Source organism: Aspergillus chevalieri, chromosome 7 (assembly GCF_016861735.1).
Source record: "Aspergillus chevalieri M1 DNA, chromosome 7, nearly complete sequence".
Lineage (NCBI taxonomy): Eukaryota > Fungi > Ascomycota > Eurotiomycetes > Eurotiales > Aspergillaceae > Aspergillus > Aspergillus chevalieri.
Window position 1 is genome coordinate 1,303,735 of NC_057368.1, and position 20,615 is coordinate 1,324,349.

General features: G+C 48.8%; 13 protein-coding genes across 13 annotated transcripts; 7 read left to right on the forward strand and 6 right to left on the reverse strand.

Annotated features, from left to right (window-relative positions):
• Positions 1-1,786: 1,786 nt before the first annotated feature.
• ACHE_70442S (DNA-binding protein) lies at positions 1,787-2,135 on the forward strand (the record flags this gene model as incomplete). The annotated part of the gene is made up of 2 exons (XM_043282776.1): positions 1,787-1,793; positions 1,852-2,135. 2 exons carry the CDS (start codon positions 1,787-1,789, stop codon positions 2,133-2,135), a joined length of 291 nt encoding a protein of 96 aa, XP_043140121.1.
• Positions 2,136-2,334: 199 nt separating this feature from the next.
• coq4 (ubiquinone biosynthesis protein COQ4) lies at positions 2,335-3,244 on the reverse strand (the record flags this gene model as incomplete). Its single annotated transcript, XM_043282777.1, has 2 exons — positions 2,335-2,978; positions 3,034-3,244. The coding sequence occupies 2 exons, from the start codon at positions 3,242-3,244 to the stop codon at positions 2,335-2,337; spliced, it is 855 nt and encodes a 284-aa protein (XP_043140122.1).
• A 321-nt stretch (positions 3,245-3,565) lies between these two features.
• Positions 3,566-5,049, forward strand: ACHE_70444S (uncharacterized protein; the record flags this gene model as incomplete). The annotated part of the gene is made up of 6 exons (XM_043282778.1): positions 3,566-3,706; positions 3,757-4,311; positions 4,364-4,418; positions 4,468-4,530; positions 4,581-4,692; positions 4,740-5,049. The coding sequence occupies 6 exons, from the start codon at positions 3,566-3,568 to the stop codon at positions 5,047-5,049; spliced, it is 1,236 nt and encodes a 411-aa protein (XP_043140123.1).
• Positions 5,050-5,121: 72 nt separating this feature from the next.
• ACHE_70445A (uncharacterized protein) lies at positions 5,122-6,369 on the reverse strand (the record flags this gene model as incomplete). Its single annotated transcript, XM_043282779.1, has 1 exon — positions 5,122-6,369. The coding sequence occupies one exon, from the start codon at positions 6,367-6,369 to the stop codon at positions 5,122-5,124; it is 1,248 nt and encodes a 415-aa protein (XP_043140124.1).
• A 454-nt stretch (positions 6,370-6,823) lies between these two features.
• On the forward strand, positions 6,824-7,679 carry ACHE_70446S (Sas10/Utp3/C1D family protein; the record flags this gene model as incomplete). The annotated part of the gene is made up of 3 exons (XM_043282780.1): positions 6,824-7,004; positions 7,066-7,232; positions 7,281-7,679. 3 exons carry the CDS (start codon positions 6,824-6,826, stop codon positions 7,677-7,679), a joined length of 747 nt encoding a protein of 248 aa, XP_043140125.1.
• An 811-nt stretch (positions 7,680-8,490) lies between these two features.
• Positions 8,491-9,148, forward strand: ACHE_70447S (uncharacterized protein; the record flags this gene model as incomplete). The annotated part of the gene is made up of 3 exons (XM_043282781.1): positions 8,491-8,720; positions 8,800-9,052; positions 9,116-9,148. The coding sequence occupies 3 exons, from the start codon at positions 8,491-8,493 to the stop codon at positions 9,146-9,148; spliced, it is 516 nt and encodes a 171-aa protein (XP_043140126.1).
• A 428-nt stretch (positions 9,149-9,576) lies between these two features.
• Positions 9,577-11,227, reverse strand: ACHE_70448A (UBX domain protein; the record flags this gene model as incomplete). The annotated part of the gene is made up of 5 exons (XM_043282782.1): positions 9,577-9,615; positions 9,672-10,713; positions 10,785-10,903; positions 10,963-11,018; positions 11,149-11,227. The coding sequence occupies 5 exons, from the start codon at positions 11,225-11,227 to the stop codon at positions 9,577-9,579; spliced, it is 1,335 nt and encodes a 444-aa protein (XP_043140127.1).
• A 243-nt stretch (positions 11,228-11,470) lies between these two features.
• SHY1 (cytochrome oxidase assembly protein SHY1) lies at positions 11,471-12,621 on the forward strand (the record flags this gene model as incomplete). The annotated part of the gene is made up of 4 exons (XM_043282783.1): positions 11,471-11,723; positions 11,787-12,299; positions 12,350-12,455; positions 12,522-12,621. The coding sequence occupies 4 exons, from the start codon at positions 11,471-11,473 to the stop codon at positions 12,619-12,621; spliced, it is 972 nt and encodes a 323-aa protein (XP_043140128.1).
• A 106-nt stretch (positions 12,622-12,727) lies between these two features.
• On the reverse strand, positions 12,728-14,360 carry ACHE_70450A (uncharacterized protein; the record flags this gene model as incomplete). The annotated part of the gene is made up of 5 exons (XM_043282784.1): positions 12,728-12,827; positions 12,882-13,439; positions 13,495-13,921; positions 13,983-14,211; positions 14,274-14,360. 5 exons carry the CDS (start codon positions 14,358-14,360, stop codon positions 12,728-12,730), a joined length of 1,401 nt encoding a protein of 466 aa, XP_043140129.1.
• A 309-nt stretch (positions 14,361-14,669) lies between these two features.
• ACHE_70451S (uncharacterized protein) lies at positions 14,670-15,714 on the forward strand (the record flags this gene model as incomplete). Its single annotated transcript, XM_043282785.1, has 4 exons — positions 14,670-15,042; positions 15,093-15,273; positions 15,328-15,426; positions 15,480-15,714. 4 exons carry the CDS (start codon positions 14,670-14,672, stop codon positions 15,712-15,714), a joined length of 888 nt encoding a protein of 295 aa, XP_043140130.1.
• A 295-nt stretch (positions 15,715-16,009) lies between these two features.
• Positions 16,010-17,265, forward strand: ACHE_70452S (RNA-binding protein; the record flags this gene model as incomplete). Its single annotated transcript, XM_043282787.1, has 3 exons — positions 16,010-16,673; positions 16,737-16,965; positions 17,043-17,265. 3 exons carry the CDS (start codon positions 16,010-16,012, stop codon positions 17,263-17,265), a joined length of 1,116 nt encoding a protein of 371 aa, XP_043140131.1.
• Positions 17,266-17,767: 502 nt separating this feature from the next.
• racA (putative Rho GTPase Rac) lies at positions 17,768-18,736 on the reverse strand (the record flags this gene model as incomplete). The annotated part of the gene is made up of 6 exons (XM_043282788.1): positions 17,768-17,828; positions 17,894-18,126; positions 18,212-18,392; positions 18,465-18,523; positions 18,600-18,632; positions 18,707-18,736. 6 exons carry the CDS (start codon positions 18,734-18,736, stop codon positions 17,768-17,770), a joined length of 597 nt encoding a protein of 198 aa, XP_043140132.1.
• A 1,128-nt stretch (positions 18,737-19,864) lies between these two features.
• Positions 19,865-20,326, reverse strand: ACHE_70454A (putative quinol monooxygenase; the record flags this gene model as incomplete). The annotated part of the gene is made up of 3 exons (XM_043282789.1): positions 19,865-20,012; positions 20,087-20,202; positions 20,264-20,326. The coding sequence occupies 3 exons, from the start codon at positions 20,324-20,326 to the stop codon at positions 19,865-19,867; spliced, it is 327 nt and encodes a 108-aa protein (XP_043140133.1).
• Positions 20,327-20,615: the final 289 nt, after the last annotated feature.

Genomic DNA, 20,615 nt, shown 5'->3' on the forward strand with positions numbered 1-20,615 from the left:
GGTGATTTATACACCACACCGATACCGTCTCTTTAGCCGTCAAAATGTCCAACGAACAAAAGGAATGCTGGCTTCCATGCATGTAACAGATTTGACGCAACGTCCCCACCAGCGCGCAGAGTATCTAACCGATCGGAATAAGGAGCATTGAGTCGCGACGGATTGAACGCTGCAGATACGAGGCGATGCGAGAATTATAACAAATTATTCCGAGAGGGATCAGACAGCGACAAGCGAAGAGGAGACGGCGAGGGATAGCAAATGGGGAGAGGGGGCGGCTCTGAAGGAGAGGAGAAAGAGGAGAAGGAGAGATCGCACTCGGTCGAATCGGGGCAAGGGAGTGTTAGACAGGCGTGCGACAGACGATAATGCACGCCTTGTTGGTGTTTAATGCAGGGAATGGACGAATCGACGAATTGAGATTGGGAAGCGATAGAATTTTAGTCTTTGAAAATAGTCAAAAACGAAGAAGGGAGAGAGAAAGAGAAGAGAGACTGAGAGAGGAGGTAGAAACGAAGCCAGACGGGGAGGCGATTGGGGCACGTGCTGGTGGCACTAAACTTGATTAGGTAAGCGATCTACTCTGGTCACAGCTCCAATACGCTTACGATGATACGGGTATTTGTGTATACAGCTACAGAGTGGAGTCAAGGGGATATCGCTTGTGAAAATGAAATACTGTACAGAATAATATCTGTCATCATGCATCGCATCGTCTGATCTCACAATATTAATGTGCATATTCCATTCCAATAACCTCAGGCTACGTACGCTTACAACGAGACCAGGAACATGTGGTCGGCAAGATCGACTCCGGGCGGAGGTGCCGGCTTAGTACCGATTAGGACTAGTTCGGTCTTCTTTTTATAGTCCTTCAAACGCCGTCCGTTTTAATGTCGTGAGTTCTGTCGGGAAAAAAAAGCATGGGTCTTTCTGATCTCGACTAGATACCCCATTGAAGAGAAATATTGGCATAGTTACCGATATCCCGGTATTCCAGAGTTTTCCCGATCTAAAGGACAATAGTGCTGGGACTCGGATAGACTATATGATATCAAGATTCAATAGACGCCCGACCGACCCGTTCTTGGCGGCCTATGACGACATCAGCGCATTCCAAGCTGATAAGCGTATTCATTCTGAAACACGCTCAGTCGACGCGAGCGCTTAGTCGTGCGGGAGTAGGAGGAGTACGTCTACATATCAGAGCACTTGTATAATAGCAAAACTAATGGTACCATAGTAAAAGGTAACCAATTCCAATTCACCCAAGGTTATGGTTATCGCGGTTAACTCAATACGGGGAAACTTACATAACTACGTACATACGCCGCTCATTTTTCTGTCACATGACTCGCGCGTGGCGCTCCACTATTTTATGCCTTTGTGCCTCAGGCGATAAGCGGGGTGCAAATTGATCCGCCAGCGGCTCTGCGATAGTGACAGCTCGATACGGGGTTCAATATATCGGCACGCTTGACTTCTTTTATTAAGAATTACTCGATACCATTTTCTCGCAGAAGACTTCGCATACACGAATATTATGGCCGACGCAGAGCTAGAGGAGGTTAGTATGCAGAACCTTCTCGTGACCACTGTCATTTCTTGAGGCACATGCTCAGTGTCTATACAGATCAGACGTGCCCGTCTGGCACAGCTCCAGCAGCAGGGTGGCTCTCGCGGAGCCGGGGGTGAAGGCCAGGAAGAACAAAAGAGGTGAGCATGGTCAAAATGTGGGTCTACACTTGAGTGAGCTTGATTCTGACTTCTTTTTCCCTACAGGGCAATGGAATGTATGCCACATCCTACCTCATCTATCCAAACAGCAGATTACTTACCCGTCTTTGATAGCTGAACGCCGCTCCGCCATCCTCAACCAAATCCTCGAGCCCGAAGCCGTTGACCGTCTCAATCGCATCCGCCTCGTAAAGGAATCGCGCGCCGCCGATATTGAGAGCCGATTGATCATGCTCGCACAGACAGGCCAGCTCCGCCAGAAGGTTACCGAGGAGCAGCTTAAGGACCTGCTGAATGCAATTTCGGAGAACCAGCGCAAGGCTGAGGAGGAAAGCAAGATTGTTATTAGCCGGCGGAAAGGTGGTTGGGATGATGATGATGATTTGTTGGATCTGTAGGGTGCTCACGTTGAGTTTGTGTCATGTTGAAAAGCAACTGTGGATTTAGCATTATAACGGGTTGTACGATTTAATATTTCAAGGAACCCTTCACGGCGTTACGATCTGGTATTCCTCAAGTATGAAGCCTATGAAATGATGTTCGCTCTATATAGATAGACATAATCATACAAATCCAGCCAGAAGCCAATCTACCGATCTACCTCGACATCTGCTGCTCCTTCTCTCTCTTCTTCTGCTGCCGGATCATCTTCCGAATCTCTCTTAAATCCGGCGGCGCTTCAATATTCAATTCCCTCCGCAACTCATCCACGTTCTTCTCCAGCACCTCCTCCCAATAAACATTAATCAACTCCTTACTCTTCAGTCCAGCCCTAACCGCCCACGGCAGATGCAACGAGAAAAACCTCTCCTTCTCCGCCGGCTTCAACCTCACAGACGCAAACAGACTCAACCCCGTCATCGGGATAACCGTATTCAAAAACTCAAACGCTTTCAGCGCCAACTCCCCCTCCACAAAGACCGGAAGCCCCGTCACAGCGTGGTAGAAATCATGGCACTCACGATACCGCTGCATCACATACGCGCACTCTTCGTCGTCGATATACTGCACATTATCGCGGGTGTCTGGGGAAACGCCCTCACGGTCTAGCCAGGCGGCGTAGGTGTGGCCGACGGAGTTCTCGGGGAGCGAGCGGAGGTAGGGAAGAGGGAGATTTTCGGAGGTTATGCGGGGGCGGTCGCGGAGGATTCGTCGGCCTGTTGGGTCGGAGAGCATGGCGTCGCGGAGGCGGTAGATGAAGTAGGGTGTTGCTGTGGCTTCGCCTAGGGCGGCGATGAGGTCTGAGCGGCTACGAATTAGTATGTATTCTGTTGCGGGCTCAGTTGCGTTTAATACCTCCTCTTCGGGGATTTAAAAGAGACCCAACCGCAGAGCCCACGGCGAGGGCACCGCGTTCCACAAACGTCAACGGGACATGTCCGGGATACTTTGGCGGAGGACGGTTGAGGACAGAGAAAGATCGCACACAGCAGCAGGCTGGAGTAAGAGATGTTGACCGAGTCAATGCTCGAATACAAAGTGCTCCACGGCTCGCAGGAACTGACATCTTGTTTTTAGGGCGCTGTGGACAGTGACCCTTGAAAGGGAAGAGTGACATGATCGCTGTTCGGGAAAGTGCAGAAGCTCCGGTGGTGGCACGTGCCCGCCGCTGATAGACTGATTGATAAACGATAAGAATTTGGACTCGGGATATTCAGGGCTTTGATGGGCTGAATAAGTCCTGATCTTGAAAGAAGATTGAGAGATTTCAGTGTCTTCTCGTATACTACAATTGCCAACCCTAAAAAAAAAAAAGAAAATTTCTTCCCATTCTGGTCTCGTCATAAATTCAGCATCAGCTCTAATCAAGAAAATCGTTTACAACGAGATGAAACCAACTTGGTGGCCCGGAGAACAACATGAATCCTTCACAGAATGGGCCATATCCCAAGGAATTATCCCCAATGGAGTCACCCCAGCCCGATTCCCAGGTCGTGGTCTGGGCATGATAGCCACACGAAATATCAAAGTACGTCTCCATATTCCCCAAAGAACCAGTTGCTAATTGATCCACTACAGAAAGGTGAAAATCTTCTCAGAGTACCATTGGAAGCAATGTTCACCATCAATTGTGTCCCTGAATCGTTCAGCAGCAAATTCCCCGAGGGGACACCCGTACATGCCCTATTTGCAGCATTCTTCACAAATGGCAACGCTGAAGACCTCCAGAGATACAACCTCTGGAGAAGTACCTGGCCCAGTCGCCAGGATTTTCAAGATAGCATGCCAATTGTGTGGCCTGAATTCCTCCGGGGTTCAAACCGTGACCAGACACTGCTCCCTCCATCAATATCCGGAACCTGGAATACCTTCCAGAAACGAAAGGCCGAATATCCATACGACTCATCTCACCAAAATCTTCTCCCTCAGCAAACGAAACGACTACAAGACGCATGGGAGAAAGTCATATCCGTCTTCCCGGATACGGATTGGGAGACGTTTTCTTTTCATTGGCTTATTGTGAACACGAGATCGTTTCATTATCTGATGCCCGGAGAGGAGCCGCCGGAGGATCGGAATGATGCTATGGCTTTGCTGCCTTTTGCGGATTATTTTAATCATTCGGATGTTATCGTAAGCTATGCTCCAGTTTTTATTCCTGAGTTCTCACTGATTTATAACATAGGATGATGTGAAATTCAATGGAAAAGAATATGTATTTCGTTCTACAGAGAGTTATGGTACTGTCTCCTATCATTTATCTTTTCAGATCGAAGCTAACTAAGCCAGTTGAGGGAGAAGAGGTATACATGAGTTACGGGCCTCATCCAAACGACTTCCTTTTGGCTGAATGTAAGCACCAATCCGTTTGAATCCCATGCTCCCAAGCTGACTTCAGAAAGACGGTTTCTTCCTCGACAAAAATGAGTGTGAAACATTATACCTTGACGATATTATTTTCCGAGATCTCGGTCCTTCTCTCCAAGAAGAACTAAACCTGCACCAATATTATGGGTACGCACCCTATCGCCGTCCTTACATATGATAACTGACAACCCCAGTAACTACCAAGTAACATCCACCGGCGCCTGCTACCGCACCGAGATCGCAGCATGCATAAAGTACATGACACCCAAAGAATGGCAGAACTACGTCCTTGGGTACTCGACCAAGGGTGTAGATGATAAAAAGACGGAGACTATTATCCGGGAATGGATCAAGGCGTACGGCGAAGAGGCTAATACAACGATTGCAAAGCTGGGGGATATAAGATCATCTAGTGAAACAGATGGCAAAGTTGAAATGCTTCTGAAACGGTGGAAGCAGATCTATGATTTGTGTCAACAGGCAGTGGAAGCCGTATCTTGTTAGGGTGCAAATAGAATACATGAAAGTATAAAGTTCTTGGATAACAGGTTGTTTCATAAGAGATGATATTAGATCTCATTGTTCATCCTCAAATCCCGAAAGATCCATCGGAACGGCCCCCGATTCTCGCTGGTGCAGCAACGCTACCCTAGCTTGCACCATCTCTTTAATCATAAAGTTCACTACGCATTTGATCCCAAGCTCCTCTCCCCGACGCACGATATAACCATTGATATACTCAATTTCCGTCGCTTTCCCACTTAGCATATCTTGAAGCATGGAGCTCATGTTGTGACGTGTCTTGCTTGCAAGCTGCACTGCCATCCACCGCAGACGTTCCGGGTCAAAACGGGCCTCGATACCTGGAATGCCTTGCACTTCCGGGAGGGCTAGAATCACGCTAGATATCTCGATGAGAAGTAGCCGCATGACTCGGGTGAATTTGTAATTGTAAAGGATTTCGCCGTTCTTGCATTCCATGAGAGATGTCAGTGGGTTAATCACCGCGTTCATGGCTAGCTTCTCCAGCTGGTACTGGACAATGGATGACGGTGTTTCTGCGAAGGCGACCAGTGGTGGTGTGAGGGTCAAGGTACGTAGTAGGTATTTCGTCGTGGGTGCCCAGTCTGCGGCATTGTCGCCCGCAGTAGCAGCAACTTCCCGTGACGGTGCAGGGCTGAGAACAGTAGTGCCAATGCCAGTATGGACCACCTGGAATGGTGACATTTGGTACAAGCCGTGGGAGAAGATGCCCGTCATGTAATGCGGACGATTCGATGGATCCGGGAACACCTTCTCATTGAGCTCATCGATCGTTCCCATTCCGTTTTGCAGTAGGAGAATGGTGGAATCCCGGGTTAAACGATGCCTGATGGATGACACGGCTCTGACCGTTTGGTTTGCCTTGACAGTAACAATCGCACACTCGATTGTGCTATCATCTACCTCCGACTGTGCTAGTGACTTTTCGATATTGCCGTCCTTGAGCTTCTCGCTAAGAATCCTGTCTCTCTCCTCCGATGTACCCTCCTTATCCCAGGGTAATGAATACCACGTATCACTGTCGCTGCTCTTGACATTAACATCGAAACCAGACTTGACGTCGTCCAACCCGTTCACGTTTATCGCTATACACTCTTTCTTCGAGATCCATGATCGATAGACGTTCGAATGATGTAGGAGTAAGGTCATCGGCGGCGGAGATTGGCGACCCGCTAATGAGTGGGCAACAAACGACCCTACATTTCCAATTCCAAGGAGGTGAATTCGCCCGGATAATGGGCGTGTCCCAGTCTCTCTTGCTACCTCATTTGTATCTTGCATCCATGTTGACGAGAAACGGCTGGCGGCCCACCGCACCGGACGTTGTCCTGCAGCAACACAGAAGCCACACACCCCCGTCCGCAAGAGCGGACGACGTCCTAGTAAGAGCAACACTTTGAAAGATGGGAAGGAAAGGATCTCCGATAGCTATTATGGAAAGCTCTTTATTGTCGGCACTCGGAAAGCAAGTACTGTTAGTCGCGCAACGATAACTAGGTTCGCATTATTGGGAGGGAAGATATTTTTGTCGAAAATAGTAAATCTCAAGCATAATAACGCCTACACGAGGCGAATCGAAGGTGATGATAGAATGTGTTGATGCCGAAATCAACGGAATTGATAGACGAGGCCGAAGATACTGACCGCCCGGCTCACCGCCTGTAGATAAAAAATCGTCATTATGCAGGTGCTCTCCTTTCTCAAATCCAACTTCTTAACAATCACCACAGCCAAAATGGAGGCAAAAGAACTTTTTCCGGTGCTTGAACAGCTAGATGATGACATTGATGATGTGGAAGAAATGATCCAGCCGCTACTTAACCGCTCCCTCGCTGAGACGTCCAAGAATTTGCCTGTCTTGGACAAGGCGAAATTCTACGTTATGGTAACTTACGCGCTAGAAAATGTGATCTTCTGTATGTCTCATTTCGACCTGCAATATCGTATCAATCGCAGTTCTTGTTAACCAATTCATAGCTTATCTGAATCTCCGTGGGGAAGACCCCAAAGCGCATGCAGTGTGGAGAGAGCTCACCAGGTTGAGACAATATTTCGACAAGATCAAAACAGCAGAGACAGGACCTGAACAGCGCACGATGACCCTCGACAAAGAAGCTGCCAATCGGTTTATCAAGCACGGACTTGTATGTATTACTTGCATCTTAGATTGACACCCATGCTGACCCTATTAGGCCGGAAATGACAGAATTGACCTAGAGCGCAAAGAACGAGAGGCGAAGGAGAGAGCAGTTGCTCGACGGAAAGAATTGGAATTGCTCATGAATTCTGCGAAGTCGGAACAATCCTCTAAAGACCATTCGGGCGATTCGAGATCCGATGCGAACTCTGGCCCTGACGAAGACGAAGATGACGATTCGGACAATGATGAAACAACAGTTAAAAAGTCAGCATCGGATCCCAAACTAGTAGACGATCCTCATTTCGAGAAAACCGAGAGAACTGGAAAGAATAAGGGCAAGAATAAGCGCTTCAAGCAAGGGAAGAAGCTTGACAAGGAAGGACTGCGCAAAGAAAACGCGGAGAGAAAACAGAAGAAGAAGAAAAACCGCAAGGAAAGGAATGGGAAATGAAGAGGCGGATTGAATAATGAGCTCTAAAGCGAAATAGGGCAACAACAGGACATCGAAACGAAACCATTCCAGCGAGCAACTGGCCTGGTTTCAGCATAATACTGCGCTACTATTGATGGCGCGGCTACGTCCAGTGGCTTCCAGGCAGATGTTGTCTCGGACAAGCTCCTGAGAATATAATGAGCTTGCACGCTTCGTTCTTTAAACAGGCATTAACCTTACACTGCTTCAGCAGCGCATCTCGGGTGGTGCACGATCATAGATAGATACCCTTAAATTTTCCATGGAATTATAGAGAACAATATGAACGCATTTATCACAACGTAAGTACTAGTCTTTACGCAGCCATGCTACTCATACTCGGTGACTCATGTTCGGTGTTTTCGGACGGAGATAACAGCAGATGATTGCATGTCGATCATGCCCAATGGTCATAGAGCCCAGGCACAAAGAATAAAACGATATATCTCTGATATACACAAGATAGTAAACAAGAGTGCTTTTGAAGACGTTGATGTCTGTATCAGGTCATGTAAATAATACAACAATACCGTTCCTTCTACCGAATTCTCCCGCATAAGATACCGCTTATTGTATTCCCCGGTATTTCCCATGATCTGCTGACAAAGACTGCTTTCAACCAATAAGAACCCCTGAATTTAGCAGCTGCATCGGAGTTTTCGTTTTGTCCGCCGATGCTTCGAGCTTCTTCTTTCTCCTCCATATATAAACCCACCGCGCTCCTCTCCAAACTACGTCAAACCTCATAGTTGTCCTACCTATATACGAGAACAACCTAAACATCATCAACATGCCTCGTCAACGTCGTGGTGCCGCCCCTGCGCCGACTCCGGCTCGCAGCGCTCCCACTAGACCTACTGCTGCTCCTCCGCGCCCAGCAACGGCTCCGCAGCAGCAGCAGTACCAGCCTCACTCGACCGCTGCTCATCCGTCGCAGAGCCAGCAACACGCTCCTCATCCGCCTCAAGTCCAGCAGAGCCAGGGTCCTGGTCTCTTCGGCCAGATGGCGTCGACCGCAGCGTAAGTGTTTACTGAGGTGGCGAGGGACTGGCGCACCGGGATGAAATGAATCATGCTAACAAGTCTATTCCTTCAATAGTGGTGTCGCAGTCGGTTCCTCTATCGGCCACGCCATCGGTGGTATGTTCTCCGGCGGCTCCAGCGCCCCCGCTGAGCCGCAGCAAGCCGCTCCCGCCGACGCCCAGCCCATGGACAACGGACTTTGGCAGAGCAACGCCGCTACCCAGTCTTACGAGAACACCCCTTGTGCTACCGACATCAAGAACTTCCGTCAGTGCATGGATGACCACCGGGGTGATATGAGCATCTGCGGGTGGTACTTGGATCAACTGGTACGTCACAACTATCCCGTTGGGATGTTCGAAATGGGTTGCTCGATGCTAACTATGACACAGAAAGCTTGCCAAGCTGCTGCTAAGCCCTACTAGACTGAGTGATTGCGCTTTTTGCAGTTTGTGCTTTTTCGGTTGAGTTGTGAAATATACAGATATCCAGCTACAATGCTTTGAAACGAGTCTGATTTTGGGATGGTGATATGATCTGTATTTGTATAGCGGCATAATATTCCTCTCATTTATATCACTGAGGATTTGTACATTATTATTCGATGCGTCTGATGACTGCCTATTTTCATGCGATGTATGAAAGACACAATCAAGAGAAAGGACACTCTCCACTCCATTCTGCATACGTTTTCATCAATTTAAGGTTTAGTACCTTAGGTTTTAATCTAAAGTTATGCTATCCAGCTTGCGAGATGCTCAATAATGATAGAAAGCTGAGTATCAGAAACCAAAATAGAACCTTAACACCAGCAACGCCTTAGCGTAACAATTCACAATGACAAGCATACCATTCATCGCTGGTCAGAGTTGTCGCGTGGTTGAAAGTTAAGCTATACCAGGTGTCAATAGTTGCAAAGTGTTTTCTATCTAATGAGGACAAACAAACCTGATTTCCGTTATAGAACTGATTATTGCCCTGTTCTCTACGCTGATCAGCCAAGGTGCGGATATTTGGTCCTCGGGACCCTGCAAGTCGTGATGCTGTCCTTCCAGTGTGATCAGATGCTGAAGAAGGTTCGGTAGCAGGAGAGCCCTGTGATGCTGAAGTCTGTCCATACCCGAACCACGAGCCGACATACCCCGCTGCAGCACCCACTGTAGAAGTAGCCAGGTCATAAGCAGAGCTTACTGCTCGCACGGGTAGAGACCCTGAGCCCGTATATGCCTCTGTATAGGACTGAATGGGGACCATGACCAGGTTGGCGGTTGCTCCAAGGCCTAAATACGCTTGCAGTGTCTGTTCTTCGTCGGCGATTGTGAGGGTGCGATTTGGTAGGGGAGTGAGAATGTGTTTGAGGTTAAATGGCCGCTTCTCATCCATTTGATCATCTAGCCAGGGACGGACGTCTTTGCTGATAGTTTGTGAGGGATCAAAACTCGAACGGATGGAGCTGCCGTCAAATAGACGGATTTGGAGACGGTATTTTTTCGGAGGTGCTAGGGCTGGTTTCGGGCGTACTTCTGTGTCACTTGTTTTGCTGGTAGTGGAAGGCTCTGGTGCTGCTTTGCGCGTCTGAGGGGTCTTTTTGTCGGGTTGCTTGGTTTGATTGATGCGGCTTTCTTGTTGTTGCTGTGGTTTCTGCGATGGAGTCTTGCTTGGTGTCGCTCGCCTCGGTGGTTCTTGTTTTTGGCCAGACGGCTTTCCAGCACGTTCGTTTTCATCCCGATGTCTCTTCGTCTCATTTGTCGCCGGGGTGGTTTGAGGTTGCGACTGCGCGACTTGAGGAGCAGACGTGGCTAGCTGAGTTACAGGTGCTGGTCCAGATGTAGGTGCAGCAGGCGAAGCAGCAGAATTATGCCCAACATCGGACTGTGTCTGTCGTGGAACTTGCGACGATTTCCTCTCATCTTCTAAAACGGCTCGTAGTCGCGCGCGGAAATCATCCTTCGAGATCTCCGGTATAATGTACTCTCGCATCATGCCATTCCTGCAGGGAAATACAAATATCAGCCCGTTGGTCAACGTCAATCGGCAATGGAAGGTATATGTTGACAGTACCTGATAACCACGAGACCTGGCAACTTTGGAATCGGGCAGAACGATGTGAGGTATGTAGCTCCCTCGCTTCCCGTCGGAAGTCGCAATGTGATAGCTTCTTCCACAAATAGTCGCGCAAACTGCAAGCTTGTTAGATTTAATGCGCCGGGTGGATGTAGGTATTTGTCGAAGTAGGTACCGTAGGGTCATCTGCGAGGTATTCGTTCTCCCATACGTTGCTCAGTTCCTCGTCGTCTGTTCAAACATTTGTACTAGTCAGCATCAAATTCAATAGAAAACCGTGAATATCAATAGCATCCTTTTTGTATAGCAATTATTGCTATGTAGATATCCATTAGCTGTCAGCGGAGATTTACAAACGTACCCCGAACGAAGCAGACAACTGCCTTGGACTGGCTCACGGCAAGAGCGATTCCCTCTTGCAATGTTCCTTGGTAGAACATAATGACTATCGCATACGCAAACTCAATAAGAGAAAGAAAAGGAAACTAAACAGAGGTTGTAATGGAACGAATGGAGTCTGGAGATGAACCAGACGTCGGAGGAAGTTGGCTGCGGTCTCCGATCACCGAGCACCGCGGCGGAATCTTAACCACTATCAACCGTCCCACGACACTCCAACTGGTCGTGCATACAGACTGACAATACCTCAAACAAATTACTCGGGAGGAAAATACCAATTGAAAATGCGATCAATCTTCTCGGTCCTAAACCGGACTGCCGCAAGATCATGGCAACCACCTACGCGGGCATTTCGGAGCCCTCGTATCGCATCAAAACTGGACTCAATCTGCGCCAGATGTCGCCAGCACCAGATCCGTCACTTCTCGAGCAGTAACCGGAAAATGGGAGAAGATGAACGGTGGCTCTCCGTCGTCGACCACCCAGCGCAGGTTGTCCGTGTTGGGCGCAAGCATGGACCCGGGTTGATTATTCTCGGTTAGTTTAGTCACTACTGCATGAAACCTTTCTTTCCTCTTGCTAAACGGCTATGTGCTGCAGCTCTTATCCCTATTATCTCCTTCGCCCTCGGGACATGGCAAGTCCAACGCCTCGACTGGAAAACAAACCTCATTACAAAATTCGAAGACCGCCTCCTCAAACCACCGCTCCCACTCCCCCCGCGCGTCGACCCAGACGCAATCACAGACTTCGACCACCGTCGTGTCTATGCTACCGGCACTCTACGACATGACCAGGAGATGCTTGTGGGTCCACGCATGCGGGAGGGACAGGATGGTTACGTTGTTGTGACTCCTCTGGAGCGGGACGACGGGCAGAGCACTGTGTTGATTAACAGAGGTTGGATCTCGAAGAAGTTGGCGGATCAGAAGGATCGGGCTGTCGGGTTGCCGCAAGGGGAGGTTACGGTTGAGGGATTGCTACGGGAGCCTTGGAAGAAGAATATGTTTACGCCGGAGAACGAGCCGGAGAAGGGGAGGTTTTATTTTCCTGATATTGAGCAAATGGCTGAGTTAACGGGGAGTCAGCCTGTTTGGGTTGAGGAGACTATGGGTAAATCTATCTATATTCTGTAATTGAGGTAGCTGACTCTAATTTCACAGTCCCGGATATGGTCGAGGCCTATGACCGTGAGGCCAAGGGAATCCCCATTGGTCGTGCTCCCGCAGTTAACTTGAGGAATAACCACGGCCAGTACATCATGACATGGTAAGCCCGCACATAACCCGTTTGTCCTGATTCCTCATACAAGGGATGGATGCTCATGCTCAATAGGTATGGGCTTTCTCTCGCGACTTCCGTCATGTTGTATATGATTATCCGGAAGAGGCCCAACGAGGCTACTCGTCGTGTCCGCCAGAACCGAAACTGGTAATCTGCTTGAATGACGTATTGTAAAGCATTCTTTTTTGGCGTTTGTCAGTTTGTTTGTTATAGGTAAAAATGGAGGAAGCATGTAAATTATATCCGACAGTTCATGTTCATGGCGGCATTGCCAGTCTCATGTCCTGCAGAAGCTCCTTGGGCAAATGTTTTTGCGCAAGAGAGAAGACGGTGGTGGAATTGTTAATATGGCGTTGCCTACATAAAGTTAGCATTCTCTTCTTTAAGGATTGTACACTTAGGATTTCTTACCTCCTCATCAATGTCGTAACATCACTTTCATCGATGGTCTTGCGTCCAGCGTGCTTGGAATACGCTGCCAAATCCTCACCCACCTGTTCAAAATACCAAGAGGATGCTTGTTCGATTGCCGCCAGGGTCTGTTTGTTGATCTTTGCTTTCGATCCAGCTCGTCCTCGTGCGAATTGAGTCGCCAGCTTCTTCACCACTCCCGATGGCATCTTCGGAACAGGGATGCCATGTCGTGAGTACTGTTTCTGCTTCGGATCTGGCGCAATATGGTCCTCGTCGCGCAATCCTCCACCCGCGAGGCTCTCCGGCGAAGCCTGATGCGGTATATCGAGTTCTAATCCGAATCCACCGGCGGCGTCGTCATCATCGTCGTCAAAGCCACCACCGATATCCATATCTTCATCAGGGATGGGACCTGTGTCAGGTTGTAGATCCATTGCGGGCAATTCGAATCCTTCGTCATCGTCCAATGGCTCGTCCTGGTCGCCTTCACCTGGCGGTGGGGGTGATGGAAAGTTGAAATCGAAGTTGAACCGGCCAAGGTCTTCCGTTTCCCCTCTGTATACAATATGAGTCCCAATTGACTCTCAAAGCGGTAGTTGAATATACTCACCCTCGGTCGAAAGCACCTTGACTGATAACCGTCTCATCCGGCCCACCCACGTCATGTAAGCCCGTATCACCACCGCTCTCCGAGCCGCTTTCCAATCTAGTAGAATCGCCAAAATTCTCACTCAGACGAGGCCCTCCGAAACTCATCATTGACAGTCTTGCACGATCTCGATCACTGGTTGCTCTGCGGGGATATTCCACGGTTATGTCCTCTTCCTCAAACGCCAATGAGAGCCTAGGAGCTGGTATCTCGGGGCTTTCCTCATCCTCCTCGTCGACATCATCCAGCGGTAATGACAGCCTGGGTCGTTCAATCTCGGGTTCATTATCCAATTCCTCGATCTCGTCTTTCGGTGGTTCGGGCTCGGACTCGGGCGGGGGCTTTTCCTGCGGAGACGAACGAATCGGTTGTGACGTGGGCGCAAGAGCTGATAGAAAAAAAAATATGTTAGAAAGCGCTCGTAAATATCAAAAGCCAAGCCAACATACCCTTCCCCAGGTTCTTCAGAATATCAAACGTAGTCTCCCTTTGCATGCGGCCACTTTTCCTCCGATCCCGTCCCGGCGTGTTCGCCGCGCGTCGCTGCATCGCACGAACTCCATATGGCGTCGATGGCGCCCCTAATGCGCCTCTGCGTGGTGTGAATCGTGAAGTTGAACGGGGCGTGGCCGCTCCGAGGCGGCTCGGGGTGAGGGGGTATCTCGGGATGCGCGAACGCTATAGACGGATTAGCCCTGGTCTTCAATGATCTTTGTCCGCGTATAGGAGGAGTTAGTTACTCCGGTGAGTGTAGAGTTGCCAACAGGAGTGCTTGTCCCAGGTGTTCCAAACGGTGACCGACGTTCACGCGGTCTGGGTGTTGACATCGTGTACGGGTTTTGAACAGGGAGGGATTCGAATCAATCAAATAAGGAAGCGCGCAACATGCTAGACAGTCATCAAAACATCAGATCATGAAGGCAAGCAGCAATTGATTAAGCAACAATCGGAAATTGAAGAGGGGTGACGATGATGGAAGCGCGTCGGAGACGATGCACACAAAAGCAACAAACAGTCTCTGATTGGCAGGAGCTTATCGATAAGACTCGCTGACTAAGCATAAAAGTTGTTCTCCAAAGACCGATGCGACTCTCGATATCCATCTCAATCGCATATACACCAAAACAATTCCCAATATGTCGAAGGAAGAGTCCAACGCCGCATCTGGTCTCTCGACCAAAGTCGAGAAGAAGCGCAAGCGCCAAGCCGATGAAGAGCCACTCACCGCGAAAGACGCAACGACACCCACGACCACCAACACCAACGCTACATCGGAATCCGGGCCCAGTCTTAAGAAGCAAAAGAACAAGCAGAAACTCAAGGAGAAGAAGAAATTGAAGGCACAGCAAGCGCAACAGGACGATATGAGAGGCGAGGAGCGCAAAGAGGGCATTGATGGATCGATTGGGAAGATGGACGGGCCGTTGTTGGCAGACTACTTTGCGCAGAAGGCGAAGAGGCATAATAAGGAGATCTCGGCTGTGGAATTGAGTGATCTTTCTGTTCCTGGTGTGTATATGTGCTTCATACCATAATGTACAGGGCACTGACGAGTCTAGATTCCGCATTCCTTGATACATCATCCTACGACGGGTCGAGAGCCCTCGATAAACTCCCCGAATTCCTTAAAGCATTCAGCCCAAACAAGGGAGCTGGTCTGTCTAAGGCTTCCGAAGAAAAGGGTACTCCGCATACGTTGGTGGTTTCTGGTGCTGCGCTTAGGGCGGCCGATGTGGTTAGGTATGGAAGAGTGCAACTGCTCACTGAGTTTCTCATTGCTAACCCTGTCGACAGAGCACTCCGTCCATTGCAAAATAAGGAATCCACAGTGGGAAAGCTATTCGCCAAGCATATCAAGCTGGAAGAGGCTAAGCAATTCCTCCAGCGAGCGCGGTACGTCTACGCCATCATAACCATCACTTGTCACCGTTCACTAATAATCGCAGCATGGGCATCGGCGCCGGTACACCTGCACGAATCTCCGATTTGATCGAGTCAGGAACTCTCAAATTGGACGAACTCGAGCGCATCGTCATCGACGGCTCTTTCATCGACCAGAAGAAGCGCGGGATATTCGATATGAAGGAGACGCATCTTCCGCTGCTTCAATTGCTGACTCGGCCTGAGTTCCGGGATCGCTATGGAGCGAAGCAAAAGAAGATTCAGATTTTGGTGTTTTGATTGCGTTATTTGGAGTCACAGGCATGGTTTATAGAGTCTTTAGTACATAGCATTCACATTGAGTCCTTTGCACTTTGGCTTCTCTGTACTTGTACTTGATACTGCTACCTCAACCGGAGATAATCATTACCGTAACGCCGATGCGGAAGCTCCTCACCGCCCATCCTCCGCCCGGCAGAAAGGGCCATTTTCTGAAATTTTTCCATCGCAATTTCACCTCCGATCTCGACTCAAACGTTTCCCCAAGTACTCTTTATCTTTTCAATCCCTATATATTTACCCAGAATCAGATATAATGGGCGACAAGAAGCGCAAGCTCACGCAGAACCCTGTCGAGGAGGAAGGACACGCCGTTCAGCCCGAGAAGAAGCCCAAGCACGAGAAGGCTTCGAAAGATAAGAAGGAAAAGAAGGAGAAAGAGGAGAAAAAGGAAAGGAAGTCCAAATCGCGCGATGTTGAGGAAACAGTAAACGAAAAAGAAACCGAGGAGAAGGCAGAGGGGAAGGCCGAGGAGAACGGTGAGGAGGTGAAGGAAGAGAAGAAGGAAAAGAAGGACAAGAAAGAGAAGAAGGATAAAAAGGACAAGAAGGACAAGAAGGACAAGAAAGAGAAGAAGGATGAAAAGGACAAGAAGGCAAAGAAGGAAACGTCTGAAGGAAAGGAAGAAAAGGAAGAAGAGGTCGAGGACAAGGCCGGCCCCGCTGCTGAGGAGGAAACCGCAGACGCAATGGACGTGGATGTAGAGTCCACCGAAAAGAAGGACGACGAGAAAAAGGATGGTGAGAGCAAGGAGGAGACCCAAGAGGAAAAGAGAGAGAGAAGAAAGAAGAACAAGAAGGAGAAAAAGGAGAAAAAGGCCGCCGAAAGAGCCCAGGCGCAATCGCAACAATCTGAAGAGCAACAAGAGCAACAACAACAACAAGAACAACAGAAATCCGCCCGCTTCATCGCTTTCGTCGGTACGTCTACCCTCGCTCCAATCACCCCAGTCATTCAACCACTGATATAGCATGCCCACGCAGGTAACCTCCCCTATTCCGCAAACAACGAGTCGATCAAGGAGCACTTTGTCAAAAATCCACCTGTCTCGATCCGCGTCGCAACCGAAAAAGACAAGCCCACAAAATGCCGCGGTTTCGCATTCATCGAGTTCGAGAACTTTGATCGCATGAAGACCTGTCTCAAGTTGTACCACCACTCTACGTTTAATGATGGGAAGTACCCGCCGCGGAGGATTAATGTTGAGCTGACGTGAGTTCCTTCATTTCGTCCGTCGTTTAATGGAATACGTATTAGGGAAAAGGGCAACGTGCTAATCGACGCTGCAGTGCCGGTGGAGGCGGAAAATCCGAATACCGCCAGTCCAAGATCGAGACTAAGAACAAGAAACTGAACGACGAGCGCCAACGCACCGCGAAGCAGATGTCTAAGGAGAAGGACAGGAAAGCTCGCCACAAGAACGGCGAGCAAGAGGGTGATGCCGAGGCTGCTGGAGGCGGAGACGACAATTTCGCTGGTATTCATCCTAGTCGAAGAATGCGCTTGCAGTGATCTTGCATTTTTGATGTTTTGTTCGTTTGGGTTGGTTACTATTAAAAGCAGTTGTTTTTCCATTTTCATTGTTTGCTTCGAGATATCCTTTCTGTTCTCCCTGTCAGGATTGTTGGTAGATGCATCAAGCTAGCTAGATACTGGAAATAGATGAGATCAAACGCACAAAGTATTTCCTTGATTTGGGTCGACCTGTCCAGAAACCCTTATGGCATTCACTGTATGCCGAGCTTATGTGCCATGTTACATGTTTGTACTGCAATTAGAGGAAAGAAAGAGAGAGAACAACCTTCCAAAGAAACGACAAAACAGAACTCGAGTACCAGACCACAGTGATATCATGTAACAATGACCCAAAGACGATAACCAAATCATGGATAGAGGGGGAACCTGGAAAATAAAACACAAATGGACCCCCAGATGACCCACAGACGCCGAATTAGGTGTTTAGATTAGAGATTTCAAAAGAGAGAAAATATTGGACGCGAAAAGGGGAAAGTCTTTACAGAATCATGCACTTCTTGGTCTTCGGTTTCGTAGCAGGTCGCGGATTGAGGACGGCCCTGGCAATGGGTTAGCGCTGGATCTGGACACCGCACATTGCGCATTTCTGGATTGTCCCGCATACCGGATAGCTTCATCAAACACGCTCTTCAGGTTGCGCTGTGTAAGGGCCGAACATTCGAGGTACTTGTGCGCGCGGATCTCCTTGGCAACGGCGAGCGCCTGTTCGTAGGATACGGGCTCCATCTTCCGTGCGCGGAGGGAGTCTGCGGTCGCTTTATCGTCTCTCAAGTCAAGCTTGGTACCGACAAGGATGATAGGGACGTTGGGGGCATGGTGTTCGATTTCCGGAAACCACTGCACCATATCAGCTTCATTGCTTACTTCGCTCGACCGGTAGGATCCACGTATGGTCGCCGCGGAAACTGTTGGAAAAAGGTACCTTGGCTTTGACGTTATCGAAAGAAGGAGGGCTGACGATGGAGAAGCAGATAAGGAAGACATCGGTTTGAGGGTAGGACAGCGGTCTCAGACGGTCGTAATCCTCCTGGCCGGCGGTATCCCACAAACCCAAGCTAATCGGTCTACCATCCACCATCACACTCGCGGTGTAGTTATCGAAGCTGGGAAGTCGGTCAACATGGCGTCGGACAAACGGGGGCAGCGCGAAAAGGGTTCAGGGGAAAGGTACGAACACGGTTGGGATGTATTCCCCGGGGAAGGCGTTGGTTGTGTAGGAGATCAGGAGGCATGTCTAGCGGTGTCGCGAAGTCAGTCCATGGTTACATCAGGGTAATCGAAGCAATGCGCAAAAGAAAGAAATTACTCACTTTGCCAACAGCACCGTCACCGGTAACTACACACTGTAGGAGATGTCCTATTAGCCATGGTCGGATTAACCGCATGGTGACCCATGGACGGAGAGCAAGGGACTGACCTTCAACGATTGGGTGGCTGGGCTGGCCATGGTGTATGCAAAGGATGTGTGGAATGTGGAAAGAAGGCTATTCACAAATGAAATATGAGAGAACCACCAGTTGATTGAGTTTGTGAGGATAAGAAGAGAGGATGTGAGAGGGAGAAGAGGAGGGGATAAGGGAGAGAGAGATGGGGGCAGGTGGGAAGAGCACAGGCAGATTCACAGCTTCAAATGCAAAGCAAAGAGCCTAAGAGTGAATGCAGAACTGCAGCTAAAAAAACAAATAAAAAGCAAAGTGAAGAGGATTTAAAAAGAAATTAAGAAAAACACGCAGAATAAAAAGAAGGAGAAAGTCAGAAAAGGGGAAGAATTAAAGAGGCCAAGGGAAGAGGGGAAAAGTTGGGGGGCAACTTCGGGAACAAGAGAGAAAGAGAGGATTCGACAGCTCACCTTTTTTGGTTCAGGCACTGCAATTGACTGAGTCGAAGAAAACGCTTAATGCTTGAAGAAGCAGGGAATTAACAGAGAAAATAGAGGGAATACCAGCAATTCTGCAGGGCGACTCCCGCCACGGAGATTTCTACTTGAACGAAGGATGGAGTATATCCAGACAGTACTCTACGGGTATACTACGACGGGACAACAGCCACCAGAACTGGGCAAACCAATATGACTACGACATCCAAACAATTATCCCGAGCTCAAGACATTCCAATCTCTGCCATGCGACAGTCTGCAGAACAATACAGCATTCCTCCTCCCAGGCCGAACCGGTGATCATCGGTGGAGCACTATCGCAATTCGCCATTGGAGTGAGTCGAGTTGACTGTGAGAATTCCAAGAGAATCACAATCAGGAAGATAATAATCCAGCCACAGACACGCGGTGTGTTTCTTTTTATAATCAAAGCCGACAGGGCTGCAATATTATTGTCTGCATGCGATCCCTCCTGTCTCGTCCATATGCATCATGCATGGCTAGCTAGTATTCCTGGAACCAGCAATCCGTAGCTTGCTATCCCTGTCAATCCCATCCAATATGCAATCGAACTGAGTTCTGTATTGTTTCATCTACTTATATCAGTCATTAATATATCCTTATCCGTACTCCGTACTTGTACCCCGGATGTCCCACGTACATACAAGCACTCCGTACCCAGCCTATAACGGTACTCCATTACAGCCTAGCAACGCCCGCAGACGCAGGTAAGAACCCTCCCTTCTTGAGCTCAAATGGCTTAGCCATCAGCGCCGACGCCTTTTTCACGAATTCCTGGAAATGGGGGCCTTTCACATGTGCGTCCAAGGCCGCTGCGTTGCGGTATCTATACAAACATGCCGTTAGTACACCAACCATACAGGGACTCATATTCAACCCAAGGGCAAAAAGAATGAATACCGTTCCACAACAATAATCTCATCTTTGTTCTGCTCATTGGTAAAAGCGTAATAGAGAAGAGTGTCTGGTTCGTTGGCCTGGACCTTTTGGGTGACCTCGGCCATGAGAGCGGAGAGCTTGTATCTCGTCAGTTATTATATTGCAGATGCAACATGAAGTGCAAAGGAATTCACTAACTTCCGCTGCCTTGTCAGGTTTGGGATAAATGATAGCGACGAGGTTAATTGCTTCAGATGCCATGATTGTGGTGATGTTGGTATGTTGTTGGTTTAGGAGAATTGGAGAATTGGACCGAGGGAAATAGATAACTATTTATTTCTAATCTATGGCGGCAATGCCGGAAGCACACCGTTATATATTCAACAAAGATGATTATATTATCAAGATATCCACTTAACAAAACGATCCTGCTAAATTGGTATCTCATTAGAAGAAAAAGACTGTACGATACATGTGCTGTACGTATATCATCATCATCATCATCCATCATAACCTCGGAACACAGGAAAGCAATCGCTTTTTAAAATAA